This window comes from Anomaloglossus baeobatrachus, chromosome 4 (assembly GCF_048569485.1).
Source record: "Anomaloglossus baeobatrachus isolate aAnoBae1 chromosome 4, aAnoBae1.hap1, whole genome shotgun sequence".
In the NCBI taxonomy this organism is placed as follows: domain Eukaryota; kingdom Metazoa; phylum Chordata; class Amphibia; order Anura; family Aromobatidae; genus Anomaloglossus; species Anomaloglossus baeobatrachus.
In genome coordinates, this window is record NC_134356.1 from 559,725,022 (window position 1) to 559,744,134 (window position 19,113).

A 19,113-nucleotide genomic window follows, 5' to 3' on the forward strand; every position below is an offset into this window, starting at 1 on the left:
ATCAGGTGCATACCTATGCTTCGGCGGATGCCAGCTTAGGTAGAAGAGTCCTGCAGGCGGCAGTGACATCCCCGTAGGGGAGGGCTGTTTTTTTTTTTTTTTTTGCAGCTCTAACATGAGGTATTTCTTTACCCACCCAGGGACAGCTTTTGGACGTCCCAATCGTCTGGGTCTCCCAATAGAGCGCTGAAGAAGAAGGGAATTTTGTTACTTACCGTAAATTCCTTTTCTTCTAGCTCTTATTGGGAGACCCAGCACCCGCCCTGTTGTCCTTCGGGATTTTTTTGTTGTTTGCGGGTACACATGTTGTTCATGTTGAACGGTTTTTTCGGTTCTCCGATGTTTCTCGGAGTTAATTTGTTTAAACCAGTTATTGGCTTCCTCCTTCTTGCTTTGGCACTAAAACTGGAGTACCCGTGATACCACGGGGGGGTATAGCCAGAAGGGGAGGGGCCTTGCACTTTTTAGTGTAGTGCTTTGTGTGGCCTCCGGAGGGCAGTAGCTATACCCCAATCGTCTGGGTCTCCCAATAAGAGCTAGAAGAAAAGGAATTTACGGTAAGTAACAAAATTCCCTTCTTATCTGCCGACGTGCTGCGGGGGGGTCACTACAGTGGAGCGACTCAGAAGGGTCACAGAATGAGATGTTTGGGTGTTGCGGCGGCAGGTGCCTGATGTGACTGTGGACTTCATTGAATTGCCCATGGTTGATGCAGTGGACTTCAAGAAAATGGAGGCGGCGTGTGCACAGAAAGGCTTCCGCAGCCATTTTCTTGAAGTCCATTTCCTCAATCTGCGTACATGCTGCCTCCACATCCATTTTCTTAAAGTTCATTGCATCAACCGCGGGGCAATTCAATAGAGCCAGCAGTCAGATCAAGTGCCCGCTGCCACGACACTGCAGTGAACCTCGTCAGTATCGCCAACCCTACCGCACATGAGCCCACTCCGCCACATTGGCAAGACATATGCGCGTTGTAGGATGCACTCCCATTTTACCCCCAGTTTTGGGGGAAAAAAAGTGTCTTACAATCCAGAAAATACGGTAACTTTCCCTATATGTGTGGTCATAACTATGGATACCTACGGTCCTGCAATGAAGTAAGTGACAGAGAATCAGAAGAACTAAAGTACATTTCTAATTGGAGGTATCTGCTAATATTATTATGACACCTACTACATATTGTGATAGGATTAGAGATGGAAATATTCCTTTAACACTAGAAGTCCCAGAGAGGCGTCATTTAACTTTTCTACCATTGGAACCCTATGGAGCTCGAAATTTCTGGGACTTCTAGTGTTAAAAAGTATCCATTGTAATTTTTATTTTATTTTTATTTATTTTTTATTCTATATTAATATAATAGTACTCATGAAAATAAAAATTCACTTTTTTTTTTTTTTGCCTCCTGAACTTTATTCTTGGCTTCCAGGTGAAATCTGTCTTCAAGTGAATACAGACATTCCCATTACTGAGAAAGGAGATGACAGTTGGTGCCCTTAAAGGTCTATGCAACTGTACAAGCACCAACCATCCTCTCCTGTCTTTCTTTACTCACTGCAGGTTCTACCCATGAATTGAGAATGAAAGATCAGTCCATGAGGAGAAAGAAGCGGATGTCTCTGATAAGACAAATTACAGAATTACTTATTTTCATGTGTTCTGTTGATTAATGAAATAAAAATGTAAAAACAAAATCTACTTTTTCCATGCATTGAATTTAGCAAGAAATAAAAGGCTCTGTGTGAAGTCATTTGTTATGTTTCTTCACTTTTATATAATTTTATTAACTTTTCTTTTATATGTATCCAGATTTGGGCCGATCCCGGGAGCTGCAGTACGTCTATGTGGACAACAACAATCAGCTGAAGGGTCTCCCCTCCTATCTGTATAATAAAGTGATTGGCTGCAGCGGGTGAGTCCTTGATTTATTAGATTAACATTAGATAAATTAATAATACAATCACATATATTAGAAAAACAATTAAATCTTTTTAAGTCTTGAGGTTTAAAGTAGGTAAAATTCTATAAAGTTTTCTGATCCAGAATAAGCAAGTTAGCGAGCACTATGGCCGGTATTACAGCTTCAAAATAGATTACTACTTTATCCAGGGACCAGAGTATCAAAGATGTCCAATTCTACTTCAATACACCTGAGCGGTACTTGCCTCTACCCTTACTAAGCAATGGGATACTCAAGAGTCTTCAAAGGTGAGTTAAAAGCCCCTTATTGAGGCTCTAATGGAGTTTGCAGGAGTGTCACCTGTTACACCAGACTCTAGTGCTTCCGAATGTCACGTGTGCACAGTTTGTAGTCACCTGGTAGCTCCAAAATGGCTACTACGAGCAAGCTTGGCACAAAATACTTGATTTCCCAGACTATAGAAAGTAGAAAATAGGATGTTTCCTAATGTTTAAAACTTACCCGACCGTGTAAAGAAGTAGTAAGGTCAAATCCCCGAATTCTAACACACTAGGGTAGGATAGGGAGATAAAAGATCAGTATTATACACATACAGAACACACAATATTTACTCTGCAGTGCACGCATATACACATCAATGCATAATGTATGCACGCTCTGCTACTGATGCACATACCACAGCTGAGCTACATCAACACACACACACACACACTTATCTGCTACATTAGCACACACACTTCTGCATACCGTGTATACACTATCATATTTTAAAATTCCTTTCAGGCATGTGACTGATGACATGAACTTAAGGCTCCTGCAGCTTTAGACCCCTTCACACATCCGTAATAAAAACGCACGTTTTTTCATGGTCCATGTTGTGTGATTTTTGGCACACGTCTGTTTTCCGTGTGCTAGCTGTGATAGCACACAGAGATCAGAAACTTTTTACTCACCTGTCCCTTGCGCCGCTTTCTCCAGCGCTGCTGCTTCTGGGTCCGCGGTGCAGTGAATATGCAGGAGCATAATGAGCAGGCCCGGAAGCTAGTGACATCAGCGCCAAAGACAGCAGCCCTGGAAAGATGCGAGTATAGAAAATCACATTATTTCAAAAACACGTGTTTTCTCTGGAACAGATCACATCAGTGTATGATCCGTGTGACCTCAGTGCTGCCGGAGAAAAACGGACATGTCTCTGTGCAGAACACGCACACCACACTGGCACATGTCTGCGAAAAAACACGATGTGTGCACAGACCCAATGATATTAATGGGTCTGCGTATGTCCGTGTCACTGGTACGTAGGAAAACAGACGTCATCCGTACCGGAATCACGGGCGTGGGAAGGGGGCCTTAGAGAATGGCAGGTGATGGTAGCGTCCGTTCCTAACCTGCACTGATTAGACTGATCAGTGTCGGGCAGACGGAGAGAGAACTTTGTCATTGATTAGTTCTGTCAATGATCTGGGTCGGCATTCACTTTGATCGTAGGAAGCTACCTCTGGATTACAAGACACACAAACTTCTAGCAAGATTTAGCAACTTTTTTTTTTTTTTGCTAAAAGTGCATCTTAACTTAAAAAAATAAATTAAATAAAAAAAAACAAACAAAGGTACTTTGATCAAAAAAAAAAATATGGAGAAGGTGACTGGGGTGATAAATTATCAAGGAATGTCCCCAGTGGCTTCTCTATCATGCACCACTAGATTTGTGGGCAGCCCCCTATAAGTACACGTAAGGGGAGACCTGTCGGTGGAGGTGCACAGGGTGTGGATATGTCAGCGGGGACAAACCTCTGTTACTGCTCACCCCCAGACAGCATTTTACAGCAGGTAAAGCATACATCTCTGCAATAGCGGAGCTCGTCTCAATTTCATGCTGTTTGGGCAGCAAGAATCAGCGGACCGGTTACCTTTAATTTTGTGAGATGTTGACCAGATCTCACAGCACATCTTACATTCTTGGAAGGAATAAAAGGTGCATTTGAAGAACTAGAGAGTTAAAGCAATAAAATGTCACATTTAATCGCAAAGGAAAAGAGAAATAATCAGTTTTATTTCAGTGAGAAGTATAAAATCATTACCAGTCTTTACTCCTCCTCGTGATCTATCTCCTGTAGTTTCATACTCCGCACTAAGTCTCTTTTGGACACAGTCCAGGCTATGATCACTATTTTCCACTGTTAAGTGATTGGAAATGGCTCCTGCTAAGCGCTTGGTTGGATGTTTTTTTTCTGGAGTTAGCTGTTCTAGACATGTAGATGCCTTTGTCAGAGAATTCCAGGAAAGAGACACCTTGTGATGTTAACAGTTTCCTTCCTTCCATCCTCACAGCTGCGGCTCGCCTGTTCCCATATCTGAAACAAAGCTGCTTTCTTTCACCTCTGGGCCGCTGACTGTCCATCTCCCGGCCGAGGTGAAGTCTATTGGTTTATCCACTGACTCAGTATTGCCGCTGCAAGAGTTGGCGCTGCGCTCCCTCCATGCTGTTTTATGCTCATTTTTACCAGGTAATATTTTTGCATTCTAGCAGAACAGAGAAACATTTTAACATTTTGTCACCTGCAAAATCTCTGCCTGTAAAAGAAAATCAAACTAAATAACTGACTTTACACGAAAACCTAATTTCAGGACCTTCCCAGTAATTCGCTTGTAAGTCGTAGCCACCCACTTTAGCATTGAGATTTGGCTTGTAAGTGCTAAACTATTGGGGATGATTCTATTTTGGACAGTAGCCCTGGACAGATCTTGGCATCTTATAAAGTTCTGCCAATTAATACTGACCCAGCTGTTCTAACTTTAAGGCTATATGCCCACGGGAGCTCGTACCTGCGGATATATCCGCAGGAACGGCCGCAGGTTTACCGCAGCTGCCCGCCGGCATCCGCAGCTATTTTTAGCTGCGGTAGTACAGCAGAATAGCTGAGGTAAACCTGCGGACTTTCATGCGATTTACCTGCGGACGTCCCGGCCTCTATCTCCATAGTGGAGGGCCGGGATTTCCGCAGGTAATTCCGCAGGAATAATTGACATGCAGTTATGTGCGGCTGCGGGACATCCGCAGCATATTCCGCAGCGTAGACACAGACACTCCCCATGTCCCATAGGATAACATGGGGAGTGTCTGTACTTGCTGAAACCTGCAGATTTATCTGGAAAATCCAGATAAATCCGCAGGTTTTCCGCTGCAAAATCCGCAGAAGCAAGCTCCCGTGGTCACATAGCCTAAGGCTATGTGCCCACGGGACCTTGTACCTGCGGATGTATCCGCAGGTACGAGCGCATGTTTCTCGCAGCTGCCCCCCGGCGTCCGCAGCTATTTTTAGCTGCGAGATTACAGCGGAATAGCTGCAGGAAACAAGTGGACATTCATGCGAATTACCTGCGGACGTCCCGGCCTCTATCTCCATAGCGGATGACCGGGACATCCGCAGGTAATTCCGCAGGAATAATTGACATGCAATTATACCTGTGGATGCGGACATCCGCAGTATGTTCGGCTGCCGCACTTTCCGCAGCGTGGACACAGCACTCCCCATGTCCCATAGGATAACATGGGGAATGACTGTACATGCTAAAACCTGCGGATTTATCTGGAAAATCTAGATAAATCCGCAGGTTTTCCGCAGCAAAATCCGCAGGTACAAGGTCCCGTGGGCACATAGCCTAAGGGTTCGCTCACATCAGCGTATTAAAAATCGCTCCGATGTTCATCCCGAAAACTTAGACAAGTGTCATGCGTATGTCACGCCGAATGTTATGCTTGTGTTATACGAGTATGCGTTTGGGGTTTTTTTTGTGTTTTTTGTTTGTTTTTTTTTGTTTTGTTTTTTCTCTCACTTAGCATCCGTATGATATGCGTATGCAATGTGCTTTTAACATAATTTTTTACATCCTAGAATATTCTATGTAAATTCATGTTAGTTGTCAGAAATGATAAAGCAATGAAAGATAGACTACATACAGTTAGGTCCAGAAATATTTGGACAGTGACACAAGTTTTGTTATTTTAGCTGTTTACAAAAACATGTTCAGAAATACAATTATATATATAATATGGGCTGAAAGTGCACACTCCCAGCTGCAATATGAGAGTTTCCACATCCAAATCGGAGAAAGGATTTAGGAATCATAGCTCTGTAATGCATAGCCTCCTCATTTTCAAGGGACCAAAAGTAATTGGACAAGGGACTCTAAGGGCTGCAATTAACTCTGAAGGCGTCTCCTTCGTTAACCTGTAATCAATGAAGTAGTTAAAAGGTCTGGGGTTGATTACAGGTGTGTGGTTTTGCATTTGGAAGCTGTTGCTGTAACCAGACAACATGCGGTCTAAGGAACTCTCAATTGAGGTGAAGCAGAACATCCTGAGGCTGAAAAAAAAGAAAAGATCAATCAGAGAGATAGCAGACATGCTTGGAGTAGCAAAATCAACAGTCGGGTACATTCTGAAAAAAAGGAATTGACTGGTGAGCTTGGGAACTCAAAAAGGCCTGGGCGTCCACGGATGACAACAGTGGTGGATGATCGCCGCATACTTTCTTTGGTGAAGAAGAACCCGTTCACAACATCAACTGAAGTCCAGAACACTCTCAGTGAAGTAGGTGTATCTGTCTCTAAGTCAACAGTAAAGAGAAGACTCCATGAAAGTAAATACAAAGGGTTCACATCTAGATGCAAACCATTCATCAATTCCAAAAATAGACAGGCCAGAGTTAAATTTGCTGAAAAACACCTCATGAAGCCAGCTCAGTTCTGGAAAAGTATTCTATGGACAGATGAGACCAAGATCAACCTGTACCAGAATGATGGGAAGAAAAAAGTTTGGAGAAGAAAGGGAAAGGCACATGATCCAAGGCACACCACATCCTCTGTAAAACATGGTGGAGGCAACGTGATGGCATGGGCATGCATGGCTTTCAATGGCACTGGGTCACTTGTGTTTATTGATGACATAACAGCAGACAAGAGTAGCCGGATGAATTCTGAAGTGTACCGGGATATACTTTCAGCCCAGATTCAGCCAAATGCCGCAAAGTTGATCGGACGGCGCTTCATAGTACAGATGGACAATGACCCCAAGCATACAGCCAAAGCTACCCAGGAGTTCATGAGTGCAAAAAAGTGGAACCTTCTGCAATGGCCAAGTCAATCACCAGATCTTAACCCAATTGAGCATGCATTTCACTTGCTCAAATCCAGACTTAAGACTGAAAGACCCACAAACAAGCAAGACCTAAAGGCTGCGGCTGTAAAGGCCTGGCAAAGCATTAAGAAGGAGGAAACCCAGCGTTTGGTGATGTCCATGGGTTCCAGACTTAAGGCAGTGATTGCCTCCAAAGGATTCGCAACAAAATATTGAAAATAAAAATATTTTGTTTGGATTATTTGTCCAATTACTTTTGACCTCCTAAAATGTGGAGTGTTTGTAAAGAAATGTGTACAATTCCTACAATTTCTATCAGATATTTTTGTTCAAACCTTCAAATTAAACGTTACAATCTGCACTTGAATTCTGTTGTAGAGATTTCATTTCAAATCCAATGTGGTGGCATGCAGAGCCCAACTCGCGAAAATTGTGTCACTGTCCAAATATTTCTGAACCTAACTGTACATATCTGCAGATAAATAATGTCCCAAGCCCCCTACATATTCTAAATTTGCGCTTTTCATGTGACATTAAAGCGTGTTTAGCCTTGTTTAACCCAATACATTTTAAAAAACTATGTGCGGTATCCCCTAGTTTTTAGAAACCAGCAAAGGTAAAGCAGACAGCTGTGGGCTGATATCAATGTGTGAAGGTACATGGCTATTGGGCCCTTTCCAGCCTAAAAATAGCAATCCGCAGCTGCCTCCAGAAGTGGCGCAAAACAGTGTTTTTCGGAAAATAAGATCTCCCCCAAAAATAAGCCCTAGCAGGGATTTTCAGCATTTTCTGAGCAAGATTTAAATATAAGCCCTACCCCTAAAATAAGCCCTAGTCACGGTTCAATAATGAAGTGTCCATGCAGCTAGAAAAAAGTTAAGATACTGTAGGACACTTCATTATGGACAGCAGACACCTTGCAATCATTTTCACCAGACGCCGAGCGGGAGGACCTGCAGTGGATCGCACACACATCAGATCACACACCCGCACACATCAGATCTCTCACTCTCACACACACACACACCACATCCAGCGATACCGATTGATTCTAGCCGGCAGAATCCTGAGACGCAGTGTGGTGGAGCGTAAGGACCTGTGGATGGAATGCTTACAGTAACTTCCTCCCATCTCTACCTGCGGCCAGAGGCATTGTGTACCACTGAATGTGGTGAGTGACTAGTAACTGTGTGTGTGCAATCTGATCAGGGATATTGTGTGTGTGTGTGTGTGTGTGTGTGTGTGTGTGTGTGTGTGTGTGTGTGTACACAAGTGTGTGTAATCTGATGTTTATGAGTGTGTCGGCCAGAAGCAGGGGAGGACATTGTGCAGCATACCTGCTGGAAGGTCCCACTGGAGAACACAGGGAGGACCTGGGAACCCGCAGACATCCAGGGTCTGGTAAGAATGAGTCTCTTGGGAAGGGGGGGGTAAACTTACCCCCAACCATGTTTCTCCAAAAAGAACACCTACTCCAAAATTAAGCCCTAGCGCTTTTGGGGTGGGGGGGTGCAAAAAAAAGTATGAGACAGTGTCTTGTTTTTGGAAAAACACAGTACCTAACATATGCCAATTCTGGCAATCTGCCTTGGCACTTTCGATTTTCCCTTTTGGTTTGGCAATCAGGGTAATGTTTTTTGAGGTTAGTGTCAGCTGGCATCAAGCCCTGGTGTTAGTAATGGAGAGGTGTCTATCAGACACACCAATACTAACCCAACAAGTAAAAAGAAAAAAACACACACAAATAGTTTATTTGAAAAAACACTTCTCGACTCTTTACCTGGCTTAATTTATTAAAAAAAAAAAAACCATGCATGTCCAACATAGTCTTGGGTATCCCACGTAGTTCACAAATGGAAACCTAAAAGACATAAAAACAAGACTGTCCCTCATTTACCAATTTATTACAAAGCAAAGTTCCCAGATCTGATGTAGTCCATTGGTTCCCACAACGTTCTTGATTATGTAGATCAAAGGCTATGGAGCCTTGCCTCCATAGACTTTGAGCAGTAGCCCCTCCCAGCTCACACTGCACTCGAGTGATGATCAGTGACATTCCTGACATTTACCGTTCATCACTTGCCATGTCTTGCAGAGCAAAGGGTGAGCCGGTAGTGGCTGCTGTTCAAAATCTATAGAGCCTCATTCTGAGGTTCAATAGTTCTGGGAACTGCTGGACTACCTCAGACCTGGTAACATTGCTTGCATGTCGTTTTTTAAATTATTCGGTTAAACCAGGCTAAATAGCCTTTAATGTCACATGAAAGGCAATAAAGGATGCAAGTTTATTATATGTAGGGGGCTTGTCATATACAGTCATGGCCAAAAGTGTTGGCAACCTTTTTAAATGAAAATGAAGTTTCTCCCAGAAAATTATTGCAATTACACGTGTTTATTTACGTTGTGTATTATGGAACAATATTAAAAAAAAAAAAAAAAAAAAAAAAAGGCAAATTGTGCATAATTTCAAACAAACCCTAAAAATGGCCTGGAGAAAAATTGTTGGCGGCCCCAGTTTAATATTTGGTTGCACACCCTTTGGAATAAATAACTGCAATCAATCATTCCTTATAACTATCAACAATCTTTGTACGCCCCTACACTGGAATTTTGGATCTCTCTCTTCTTTTGCAAATTGCTCCACAAGTGTTCAATGAGATTTAGATCCGGACTCTGCCACCTCATAACTCTCCAGCACTTAATTTCTATTTAATTTCTGGGGCTTCTTGAATTATGTTTGGGGTCATTGTCCTGTTGGAAGACCCATGACCCAGGAGGCAAATCCAGCTTTCTGAGATTGTGAACTACATTACCACCCAATATCCTTTGGGAATCTTCAAATTTCATGATGCCTTGCACACAGTCAAGGCACCCAGTGCCAGAGGCAACAAAACAACCCCAAAATGAACCTCCACCATATTTGTCTGTAGGTGCTCTTTTCTTTTCCTTGTAGGCTTAATTATATTTTCGATAAACAGTAGAATGATGTGCTTTATCACAAATCCAACATACGGGCTATCTTGTGTTTTCCGTCCATGTGCAGAGAGATTAGTAAGGCTATGTGCACACGTTGCGTTTTTTTCAGCGCGGAAAAAAACGCACCCTCTGGCAGAGGGGAGAATTGTAAACAATGCGTTTTGGGAAAAAAACGCATCAACAACGCATGCGTTTTTCGTGCGTTTTCCATGCGTTTTCTTCAGGTGCGTTTTTGACCACATGATCGCAGTGACAGTGCCACAGTACATCCAGTACACAGTGCCAGCCTTCCTGCAGAGATGTGAGTGTTGTCCACGGGAGAACACAGCTGCCCATGACCACGATTTGGGTTCAGGCTGCTGTGGAGCTCTATGCTACCTGCAGAGAACACTCTTGTCTCCGCAGTATAAATTGACATGCTGAAGCTCGGGAAGCTGCGCCACAGGTCGGTTTATGCTGCGGAGAAGAGAAGCACAGTGGGCACAGGATTTCTAAAATTCCTTCCACTGTGCTTCTACTGCACAACGCAGCGTTATGGACGCAGGGAAAACACTCTGCGCCCATAACGCTGCAAACCCTGATTGTGGGCACACAGCCTAAAATGTGTCAATGGATGTCAAACATATATATATATATATATATATATATATAAACGTCCCACCCCCCTGCATATTCTAAGCTGGCGCCCTTTAGTGACTTTCATGTGGCACTAAAGGGTGCCTAGCCTTATATTTAGCCCAAAAAAAAAAATAATTAAAATAAATGACGTGGGGTCCCCCCTAGTTTTGATAGCCAGTCAGGGTAAAGCAGACAGCTGTAGCCTGCAAACCACGGCTGACAGCTTCATCTTGTCTGGTGATCAATTTGGAGGGCTCCCCAAGCTGCTTTTTTTTTTTTTTTTTTTTTTATTTTTTTTTTTTTTATTTATAAATAATTAAAAAAAAAAAACGTGGGGTCCCCCCCAAATTAGATCACCAGCCAAGGTGAAGCTGACAGCTGGGGTCTGGTATTCTCAGGGTGGGAAGAGCCATGGTTATTGGACTCTTCCCAGCCTAAAAATAGCAGGCCGCAACCGCCCCAGAAGTGGCGCATCCATTAGATGCGCCAATCCTGGCGCTTCGCCCCAACTCATCCCGCGCCCTGGTGTGGTGGCAAACGGGGCTAATATATGGGGTTAATACCAGATGTGTAATGTCACCTGGCATCAAGCCCAGCAATTAGTGATGTCACAGCGTCTATTTGATACCAGACATAACTAATTGACAGTAATAAAAATAAAAATTGGGCGCAAAAAAAAATTTATTTGAAAAAACACTCCCCAAAAACTTTCCCATTTTGACCAATTTATTGAAAAGAAAAAAAATTGGGTCCGCAGTATCCATTTTTGACGTCCCACGTCGCCTCTGGACCTTCTAGAATATGGCGGGGCACGCTCAGGGTACGTGTCCCCCATTTTCTAGTAGTGCAGACCCTCCATTTGAGGAGAGTGGGTGCAAAGAATCTGCACCCACCTCCCCGGGTCACAGCTGCACAGTGCCGAGCAGCAGCCAGCGCAGCTCACACTGAATACAGGAAGCCGTCAGCTGCTCGGCACATGTGATCGGCACGCACTGTGAAGGAGGGGATCGCGGGGGATCAGCGCTGTGACAGGTACGGGGGTTACCGGGGGACATCGGGGGGAATAGGGGGTGACCTGGCAGGGCCTGAGGAGCAGTTTTCTGTCGCATGAGTTATTGCACATGCGACAGAAACAGAGGAGTAGGGCGGCCGGTGCGGCTGCCTGTGCGCCGCGGGCCATGTTGGATTTTCGGGAGGCGGGGTCGGAGGTCAGGGCGGGCACTTGTGGCGACACCGGGGGCTTTCCTGAACTTTGCAGGAAGTGAGGTCAACAGGAAACCTCTTGACCTCACTTCCAAGTAAATGCCTGCGTTCTGGCATGCCGACAAAGCCCGCGGAACGCAACATAAAAGCAGCTCACTGCGTTGTAGCTGCCGGTCTGACCCGCATCATTGATTTCAATGGGGGAGAGAACGCAGCCACAACGCACAAAAGAAGTGACATGCTGCTTTTCTTTCCGCACCCGATTTTTGGCATCCAAAACGCTGCGTTTAGAAACGCAGCGTGTGCACTGATTTTTCGGCTTTCTCATACACTTTGCTGGGAAAGCTGAACGCATGCAATTTTGCCACTGAAACGCTGCAGTTCTAAACGCAGCGTTTCCGTGGTAAAGAAACGCAACGTGTGCACACAGCCCTTACAGTGCCATGGGTTGTAAACTTCCTGATTATGTTGCACACCGTGGACAAAGGAATATCAAGATCTCTTGAAAATGGACTTTATAATCTTGAGATTGCTGATATTTTTCCATAATTTTGGTTCTCAATTCCTCACAATTTTTTTTTCCTTTATCTATTCTCCGTGCTTAGTGTGTCAATACACAGACACACAATGCAAATATTGTGTCAACTCTTCTCCCTTTTATTTTGTTTTCAGGTGTGATTTTCAAATTGCCCACACCTGTTACTTGACACAGGGAGTTTGAATGAGAATCGCATGCTTGAATCAAAGTTGTTTACCCACAGTTTTGGAAAGGTGCCAACATTTTTTGGTGAGCCTGTTTTGAGGGACTTTGTGTAAAATTGTCCAATTTTCCTTTTTCCCTTCTTTTCTTTGTGGTGTTCCAATACACACAAAGGAAATAAACAATGAATAACAAAACATGTAATTGCAAGAATTCCCTGTAAGAAATACCTAATTTCCGATCTGCCGGTCCTGCGTGCCCTCCATTCTTTTTTCGCTCACCTATTGAATTGCTTTGGGGAATCTTGTCCGACATATGCGGTTTTGTGGCCACTTAGATTTGCAGATCAGCACTGACGTATTGAATAACTTTGGTCAAAGTGTACTGCGATTTTTTATTTATTTGTTTTTTTTCCCGTGCCACTCAGTCTGCATTTATATGCTAATGTGAATGAACAGTGTTAAAACTTATTACCATGACAGACCTCAATAGGTTGGTATTGAGAATTCCGTTACTAGAGTTAGAGGACCTGTCACTACTCCTGTATTGACTGGCAAATGATGTCAGGCGTGGGGAGTCCTTACATTGAGCATACACACAAGACTATGGTCAGAATGTGGCAATCAGGCAGACTTCCAATCATTCCATTGAACGATTCCACCTGGAGCATGCTAGGCAAGCACATATTAAAGCGTCATGATGCTTGTGCAAAGTGATGAAATGACCAGCTGGTAATCTGCCAATTGTGCCATAAATATCTAATTTCAGCTGACGATAGTCAGAGTTCCAAGATGACCACTTTTTTTTTTTTTTTTTTTTTTTGTCGAAAGTAGTCTGCTCATCACAAAGAATCATTTGTGCATAATTTTCAAATGATGATTGGCCAAAATGGGTAAGTGAACCTATCAGCTGTGCAGCTCCGGTATTGCTGACATGTTTGTTTTTTACTCTGAAATGCTGCAGCTGGCTGCCAGGCAAGGACTAGGATGACTAGTAATCTGGGGGAGGTCTCATAGATGCCTCCCATTACTAATCTAGGGCTTAATGGCAGCTGTTAACTGTTATTAAGCCTTACTATCCTGATTGCCACTGCAGCAGGGCAATTGGGATGAGTCGGATAAAGTTTGAGGATTGTTGTGTCTAATTGCTGCGACAATCCTGGGCAGCTGCATGCTGCTATTTTTTAGGCTGGGCAGGCCCAATAAGCATTGGTCTCCCCATCCTGAGAGTACTAGCTGTCTGCTTTATCATGGCTAAGTATAAAAATTGCCGTTTAATAAAATTATGTTTAAATAATTAAAAAAGCGGCATGGGTCACTCTTATATTGATATACACCCAAGATTAGTACATGGGTGGGGGCTGCAGCCTTTAGCCTTATGCTTTATCTGTGCTGGGTATCAGAATATTGGGGGACCGTACTCCAGTTGTTTTGGGGTTTTTTTGAACCACAATATAGATGCAGACAGGGTCTGTGATTGCAAGCAGTCACACAGGGTGGGGGCGGGTCTGACTGCAACCAATCACAGTTGCCAGGACTGCCGTTGGGCGGGGAAAGCAGTGCATATGTATGAAGCTAATGAGCAACCCCGGAAGTAGAATGAATGCCCCTGGAAGCAGTTACCGCTGTGCCTGAGACTCGGTAAGTATAGTGCGCTTGCTTTATTTCTATTTTCTTTCTTTTTCCCTTTTTTTTTTTTTTTTTTTATTTATTACTGGAGTTGCCAGACCCAGATTGTTACGCAGAGTTCTGAGAACTCCGGGCCCGGCACTTGGGTACTTTTGAAACCTTTTAGATCCAGTTTTACAGTTTAGAGAAAAAGATCAGTGCGTGGTGGTGTAATTATTCTGGTGAGGGGCACCGAGTGCACAGGATTGTTACTAACCCTTTCTATGGGCTGCATTGCATATGCACAGACAGGATATGACTTCTGTTTTATTTTTATTTTTTTGCTTCTCAAATACATGCACCTCCTATCCAAGCCCCCAAAAACTCATCTTTGTTTTCTAGCGTGTTCCTTAAAGAATAACATATATTGAGCTCTCTGTTTCTGTTTCATCAGATGTAAGCTGCCTTTCCCACATCTCCTTACCGAGGAGTCTGTTGGAGCTTCTGCGGAGTCCTCTAGGGCACTGCCATCGCTGCAGCCAGTCCATGTTTACTATTGTGTATCCAAAGCTTTTTCCCCTAAGAGAGACCCCTATGGCTGGACTACATAATCAAGGTAATGCACAAGATTACTGAAATGGTCTTCAATATTGGGTCTAATGTGTAATGAGCAGTTTGAAATTTTCTTATGAGACAAGCTAGGATTTGACAATTTTAGAAGCAATTGACTGTAGGTCTTTATCTAAGGCTATATGATCCACAGACCATTCATATCGCAATGGTGCACTGCTAATATCAGAACTAATGATAGTGAATGTGGTCGCTCTGAAATCCAGCAGGTTTGCATTTCTGTCAACTGTTTTGTCACAAATCCATAAACTTCCAAGATGACCACATTCACTATCAAAAGTTGCCGTCTAACAGCACTTTGTGATCTTAATGTCGCTTAGCCAAAAAATGGGTTTTGTCTATGTAATACTCATTGGTTGTATTATCATCTTCTCTGGTTAGAGCTAAGTGCACCAATCACCAGGATTTTCCTATATAAACTAAAGCCAATGCTACACTGGCACTATCGTGCTGATTCTCCACATACCTATAGTTGTCAGCTACGTTGTATAGTTTCTGAAACACAAACAAGTAAAGTTTGTAAAATGAGCAGGTTTTTGATTGGCAGCAGCTGCCAATCAGCTAATACCTGGGTTGGATTTTGATAGCGATTTCCGTTCCGTACTGCCTGTCTGTCCTCCCCTTATCTGTTATTTATGCTAATTCTATTATAGAATAGTTTTAAGTGATTAGAAGGACCTTGCTGATGTCATACCCATGTGATCAGAAGGGGCGGGGCCTCAGCCAACAGAAAAAATGTTGCTTCCTGGTATCTGCTATGTTGGCGGAGGCCCCACCCCTTCTGGTCACGTGGGTATGACATCAGCAAGGTCCTTCTAGTCGCTTAATAAAACCCTTAATTATTAGGGTATGTGCGCACATTGCGTTTTTCATGCGTTTACTCAGCTTTTTAAACTGCAGCGTAAACGCATGCGTTCTGCGTCCCCAGCAAAGTCTATGACAATTAAGCAAATTCCATGCACATGTTGCGTTTTAAAACGCAATGTTTTGGATGCAAAATTTTTGACAAAATTGATATGTTCTAAAAAGCAATATGTCACTACTTTTGTGCGTTTTGGATGCTTTTCCCACTCTGTCTATGATAGAGCAAGCATCCAGAATGCATGCATTCTGCATTCACAATGCATCCAAAACACTGCGTTTTGAAACGCACATGCAGTGACAAAGCGCTGCAGAATATTTGTCACGGCAGAACGCAACGTGCTCACACACCCTTAAGCTGCATGTGTTAAAGTAGAGTAATGCTCAGACTCCTGACACATCCCCCTTTTTTTTTTTCTTGCAGGAGAACAACTGTCAGTTTTGTGGCATACTGCTGCTCTACCCAGTGTCTCCAGACATTCAATCTACTAAGTTGATATTTATTTTCCCTGGCAATATTGGACTAACCCATCTTGCCCCATCGTCTTAAGTAACAAACAACCAGCAGTGATATTTTAGAAATGTGCAAATCGGTTTCAGTGAATCAAGGGACTGACGACGTGGATGTTGACTATTACACTTACTGTCCTTTCCTGCCGGTTCTTCAATAAAGACTCTCTTCTCCTTGTGTATTTTTGGCTGAATCATACATACCACAGGGAGCCGGATCTGCCATCCAAAATACATACGAGAGATGTGATTTAACAAACAGGCCCATGCTGGCCTTAACCATTACTCAGTACTGACCATAAATATTACAGAAGAATCGGGCACGGATTTGTGTACTATGAAATGACACCACAACATATGATTGGCGACATATTTAAAGTGTACTGGTAGAGAAGACTTTATTGTAGACCTCCATAGTTACATGTTTCTGTGGTATGTATTGTGTAGGAGGCCTTTTTCTGGTAAGTTTCTATACTTATCAGAAACCCCTTTCAGCATTGTTTGTTTGAACACAAGGAGCAAGAAAGTCTTCACTGAACTTCCAGACATGAAAGCCGGCAAGTGATGTGTTAGCCGTGGTACTCGATGATCGGTGAAGAAATTAGCGATGTTATGACCAGACCCAATACCAGGGCAGCCTTTTAAATCCTCAGTATCCTGGCAGTAATAATGGTGCTTAAAAAAACGATATTTAAGAATTCTGCCTTTTAACTAGTTCACTGCCACTGAGAAGATAAATCCATTATATATGACGCTACTGAGAGCTAAATGGATGTACATCACACCACGATTTTTACCTGGGATCGGAAGGGTTGCAGATGTATTCTGGATCACACATGCCAACAGCAAATCTCTCAATGCCGCGTCTTAAAAGAACACCATGGCTGCTGACCAGACATCTTATTAAAGGCACTGGAATAGATCATCATTCCTAATGACCTCATCCAAGAAACGTCTCAACTGAATATGGACTGAAATAAAGCTGCTTTTTATGTGAAACCCCAACCTGTTCTGTTACTTGTACTTCAAGATCACTACATAAGAGGGGAAGAGGCCGAATGCTATTTTATAATACTCCCAAGACAGCATAAGATTTACATTGTAGGATGGTGTGACCTGATTATTGTGAATATTGTCATTCATGTTTTTATCTGCCTTAGCGTTAAAGAACTTTCACACTTTGTTCTTTTTAATGCAGCAAAAAAAAAAATCTTTCCTCGAGTTACTTTATTAAGCTGGCGACTATTGTCTGATCAAAACATTGTGCTGGAGACCAAAATTTTCCAGAAAACGCTACGACATCGCTCAAGCGATCTCGTTGGGGTCAAGGAATTTGTGACGCACATCCGTCCGCTTTAGCGATGTCGTTGCGTGTGACACCTATGAGCGATTTTACATCGTCGCAAAAACGTGTAAAATCGCTAATCGGTGACATGCCCCCCCTATTCCCAATTATCGTTGCTGCTGCTTGTACGATGTTGTTCGTCGTTCCTGCGGCAGCACACATCACTATGTGTGACACCACAGGAACGACAAACATCTCCTTACCTCCGTCCACTGGCAATGAGGAAGGAAGAAGGCGGGCGGGATGTTACGTCCCGATCATCTCCGCCCCTCCGCTTCGATTGGGTGGCCGCTTAGTGACGTTGCTGTGACACCGAACAAACCGCCCCCTTAGAAAGGAGGCGGTTCGCCGGTCACTGCGACGTCGCTAGGCAGGTAAGTAGTGTGACAGGTAAACGCGATTTTGTGCGCCACGGGCAGTGATTTGGCCGTGACTCACAAACAGTGGGGGTGGGTACGCACGTAGCGATATCGGTAACGATATCTCATCGTGTAAAGCAGCCTTTAGTAAATTTCAACCTAAAGTAAGAAAACATGAAAACAAAAGAAAACTTAAGCAGATATGTAATACAGATAAAGGAAGTCCTTACCTATTAAGTCAGAAAGTAAATCTGGAAGCTGTAATTTGCTTTCTACATAGAGCAGGGTTGCACAACTTTTTTTTTTTCTTTCTTTTTTTTTTTTTTTTTTTTTTGCCTAAGGACCATTCTTATATTACCAACCCCAAAGGGTACAATAAAACGTAGAGGTATTGCAATATGAAGGCTGTAAATTAAATTCGGCCATGGTGAATTTTTGTGATTTTCCAAAGACAGTGTTTTTTGATGTTCAAAACTTCAGTAAGGCAATATTATTTTTGCCATGAATTTTTCAAAATTGTAGCAAAATAAAAAACTGCAGGTTTGCTACAATTTCAGAAATGCAACATGGTCAAATGCATTTGCATTTCATTAGTGAACATAAGAAAAAAAGTAATTTCAGCTAACCCTTCTATGGAGACAGATTCTTGGTGTATGAGCCACATAGTGCAGGGAATGGAGCAGGCAGCCGTACCTAGAGAATTTAGAAAAGCTGTATCCAGCCCTCATTCAAAGATCCAATTAAAAAAAATGCCATTTATTAGATATATTTAACCCCTTCACAACCAGGTGATTTTCCGTCTTGTTTTTTTTTTTGCTTCCCTTCTTCTGAGAGCCGTAACTTTTTTTTATTTTTCCATCAGTTTTGCCATCTAAGGGCTTGTTTTTTCTGGGGCGATTTGTACTTTTAAATGAAACCATAAGTTTTACCATATAGTGTACTGGAAAACAGCAAAAAAAATTTCAAGTTTTGGAAAAAGTGCAAATAAAAATTGCGATCGCACAACAGTTTTTGGTATATTTTATTCAACACTTTCACTATATGATAAAACTGATGTGTGGTGTGATGTCTCAGGTCGGTACAGGTTTGTAGACACTAAACATGTATAGGTTTACTTTTATCTAAGAGGTTAAAAAAAATCACAAGTTTGTCCAAAAAAAGTGGCGCACTTTTGCGCTATTTTCCAAAACTTGTAGCGGTTTCATTTTTCAGTATCTATAGCTCAGTGACTGCTTATTTT

At 42.8% G+C, this 19,113-nt stretch overlaps 1 protein-coding gene across 2 annotated transcripts in view; it reads left to right on the plus strand.

Moving 5' to 3' along the window:
• The window catches only part of LRRC28 (leucine rich repeat containing 28), a 90,815-nt gene extending 71,987 nt beyond the window's left edge, over nucleotides 1-18,828 (plus strand). For both annotated transcript variants that reach the window (XM_075345991.1, XM_075345990.1), the window contains exons 8-11: nucleotides 1,813-1,915; nucleotides 4,256-4,431; nucleotides 14,623-14,784; nucleotides 16,083-18,828. In XM_075345991.1, the coding sequence (XP_075202106.1) occupies nucleotides 1,813-1,915; nucleotides 4,256-4,431; nucleotides 14,623-14,784; nucleotides 16,083-16,156 (515 nt within the window). In that variant the 3' untranslated portion in view covers nucleotides 16,157-18,828. The remainder of the gene's footprint in view (nucleotides 1-1,812; nucleotides 1,916-4,255; nucleotides 4,432-14,622; nucleotides 14,785-16,082) is intronic.
• Nucleotides 18,829-19,113: the final 285 nt, after the last annotated feature.